Genomic DNA, 2962 nt, shown 5'->3' with positions numbered 1-2962 from the left:
GCTAGAACGATTTAACGATGACAATTGAATCACTTCCAAATTTCCTCTGCGCTATCAACTCCCTACAAGTTATGTGGAAAGCTTATGATTTTTCACCAATCAACGGTATCGTTGTCCATTGGGACATTTTTGGATGAGCCAGCGAAGAATACAATGGAGGCTAAAATTCGTCGAAGGGTCACATGGAGTCATTCGTGAAGTTGTTGAAAAACAAGGGTGCATGTGGCACGAGTCGTCCCTCTAGGTGTCGTCGAGTGTCTGTTCAGGCTAAGTGTTGTAAGTTCCGAAGCTAGTTATTGGGTCGACTATCCGAGGTCAAGTACGGCTAATTTGATGGCCATCATTCATGTAGTCATTGATCCACCGTTCAAAGTTCGGCTTCCATCGATTAACCGGACGACGCTGATAACATTTCAGCAATCATGATGCGCTCGCCCCCTACAATTCAGCCAGGACGATCCTTAGTCTCCGGCTTGCCGTCTGCATCCATGGTCCCTGTGAAGCAGGTCACCGAAGAAGGTCACTGTATGGGATTTGCGTGGATCGGGCCCCAGGCAAGTGTTGGACCATGAACGCATTCCTGATGGCATCCATTCGAGTTGGCGTCAAGCGCGAGACGCTTTGGCCAAGATTCAGTCTGCGGTGTTTAATATTACTCAAGATCATGCAGTCGATGATGTTCAGCTCTTCCAGAACGTATACTAGCTGATAAGTCTGGTGGCGGGCATGAAGCAATTAAACCAGCCCGACAAATTCAAGCGGTATAACGCATTCGTGTTGCGGTTGAATGCCCACAACCCGCGCTTGCTACAGTTGTTTCAGGCGACTTTTGAGATGGCCGCTCTCAAACAAGACAGTGTCGAAGCTGTGTGACAGAACACTCCCAACACACAGGTATGGACGAAGCGATCGACACCAAGGCGACCCCGAAGCGAGGTCATTAGCGTGGACACAGAAGTCATGTGAAACCAAAGTCGTTGTTGTCGGTCCCGGAAGTGTCGCGGACGGCGATCAAAATTGACGCCGAAGCCGCGAAACGCCAGAACCATGTGGTGTTGTCTACCAATGTGAAGAAGGCTTATCAGTACTTGTGAGCGACCAAGCCATGGCAACGGTGGGTATAATTATTCATTATAACGACGGGCGCAGAGGGACTCAAGAACGAACCACTGCGGGCAAGACAGCAGAGCGCAACCACTGGGATGCCATGCGCTCAGCGCGGTGCTGACCGTAGCAGCGCTGATTGATCGATTTGTTCGCTTCTTCTCATCGGCCATGCGCGCGTACAGTCAACTTGATAAAAACTCGACAGAGTGGTACTGAATAAAATTGAGCATCCGAAGAGCAATGCCAATTCCGGGCGACAACCAAGCGGTACACATCTTAATCATTTTGGCGGAGCAGCAGCAAAACAACGTAGAAGTTGGTCAGGGTATAGGTAAGACGCTGTAGAAAATCTTAAAACTTGGTTGAGCATACGTAGGTCGAGTAGAAAAACTTCCATCGGAGATAGACCAAAAAAATTCTCGACTATGACACGGTCGGACGACACTGCGGCGTTGCGGTCAAGGTCAGCGCGGTCGACCGTCGCATTCACTGGCTTTTTCTTCGGATGGACAGCGCGCACGTCCGCAACAAGACCTATTTCCTCTGGTCAACCAACACGGTCCAGTGGTTTGGGTGCGTTTGAAACAGTCGCCGTTGTCGTTGATTGCTGACTCTTCTTGACGCCTCCGAAGGGCTTCAACATGGAAGTCGATGCGTGACCTGAACGCGTCAAGTCCGACACGACCCAGGATCGTGGGAGCTCATACCGACCAGCACACCTTGAGGCTACACTGACGCTTTGATTTTGACTCCTTAGAGCTTATGCTTTCCGTTGTAGAATAGCTTATGCTCCGCAAAGCGCACAGACGATCGGTGCGTGGGCTGAGAACTTAACTTCTGTCGCCGACAAGGCGTATCGAAAGTGACGAAAGGTGTGTTTTAGGTCAAGACAGCGTGAGATGGTGTGTTCCAATGCAGGGACGGTGAAAAGTGCATGTTGAGTATCGGTTCGACGATGCTGACGACGCGCAAGGCCATTTTCTCGAGCGTAGGTGCTTTAAGTCCGAAGTCGAGCCCATGTTTTACCCAGGTTTGGCAGTACTCAAGCCGACCAAGGTCATGAAGAGCTCATCTCGAGCGGTTGTGACAGACTTGCTGCCTTGTCCATCGGACCAAGGCACGACCATGGCGGGTTCGACAACAGTCCACATCATTTCAAACTTCTCCGAAGTGACGTTTTTAAAGGTTTTTATCGCCGCGTTGTCACCTTCCACCATGACTTTGTCGTTGACCGGATTGTCCTAGGAGGCCAAGTCGTTTGTCTCATCCGCAAGCTCGCCGTAGTCATTAATGCACTCCTCGTGGTACGTCTGGTCCTAGACCATCTGCTCATGAAGACGCTCAAGGATCGAAACAATGTTTAAGACCGGTGAAATGTGTTGTGCCAGCCCTGCATGACTGTGCCATCGAGGGTTTTGGCGGTAACCAATTGAAAATGGTCTTTTCCCGTGATCTCGATGTCGCCCTATAAACTTGTCTTGCTACAGTATTCGTGTGCAGGTCTTGTTCATATCGACGAATATTAAGATATATCTCTATCTATAAGTGCGATGCTGATCTAACATTGAAATATGAACCTTTTTCTTTGTATCTCAATAGACCACTCGACGAATGATTGAGTTACTACTTGAAATCGAACTACTATCGAAAGACACTCAGTGGAACTGAAAATAGTTACGGTTTGCGTGTGAGGTGAAGCATTTCCGATATGACAGTGTGATCAACCAATGTACAATTTAACTTGGTTTGGATATGGTTATTTTGTTTAAGAGTACGCAGTATACGAATGCAATGATTGTCAACAATATTTTTAAAATATATTTACTGGGGCCAATAAATATTGGTATTTTATTGG

The 2962-nt window shown here is 48.2% G+C and overlaps 1 protein-coding gene across 1 annotated transcript; it reads left to right on the top strand.

Annotated features, from left to right (window-relative positions):
- Window positions 1-2124: 2124 nt before the first annotated feature.
- H310_09894 (hypothetical protein) lies at window positions 2125-2471 on the top strand (the record flags this gene model as incomplete). Its single annotated transcript, XM_008876096.1, has 2 exons — window positions 2125-2239; window positions 2353-2471. 2 exons carry the CDS (start codon window positions 2125-2127, stop codon window positions 2469-2471), a joined length of 234 nt encoding a protein of 77 aa, XP_008874318.1.
- Between the last annotated feature and the right edge of the window lie 491 nt (window positions 2472-2962).

This window comes from Aphanomyces invadans (genome assembly GCF_000520115.1).
Source record: "Aphanomyces invadans strain NJM9701 unplaced genomic scaffold supercont1.23, whole genome shotgun sequence".
NCBI classification, from domain to species: domain Eukaryota; phylum Oomycota; class Saprolegniomycetes; order Saprolegniales; family Verrucalvaceae; genus Aphanomyces; species Aphanomyces invadans.
The sequence above is the reverse complement of the archived record's forward strand: the minus strand, read 5'-3'. Positions and strand labels throughout refer to the sequence as shown.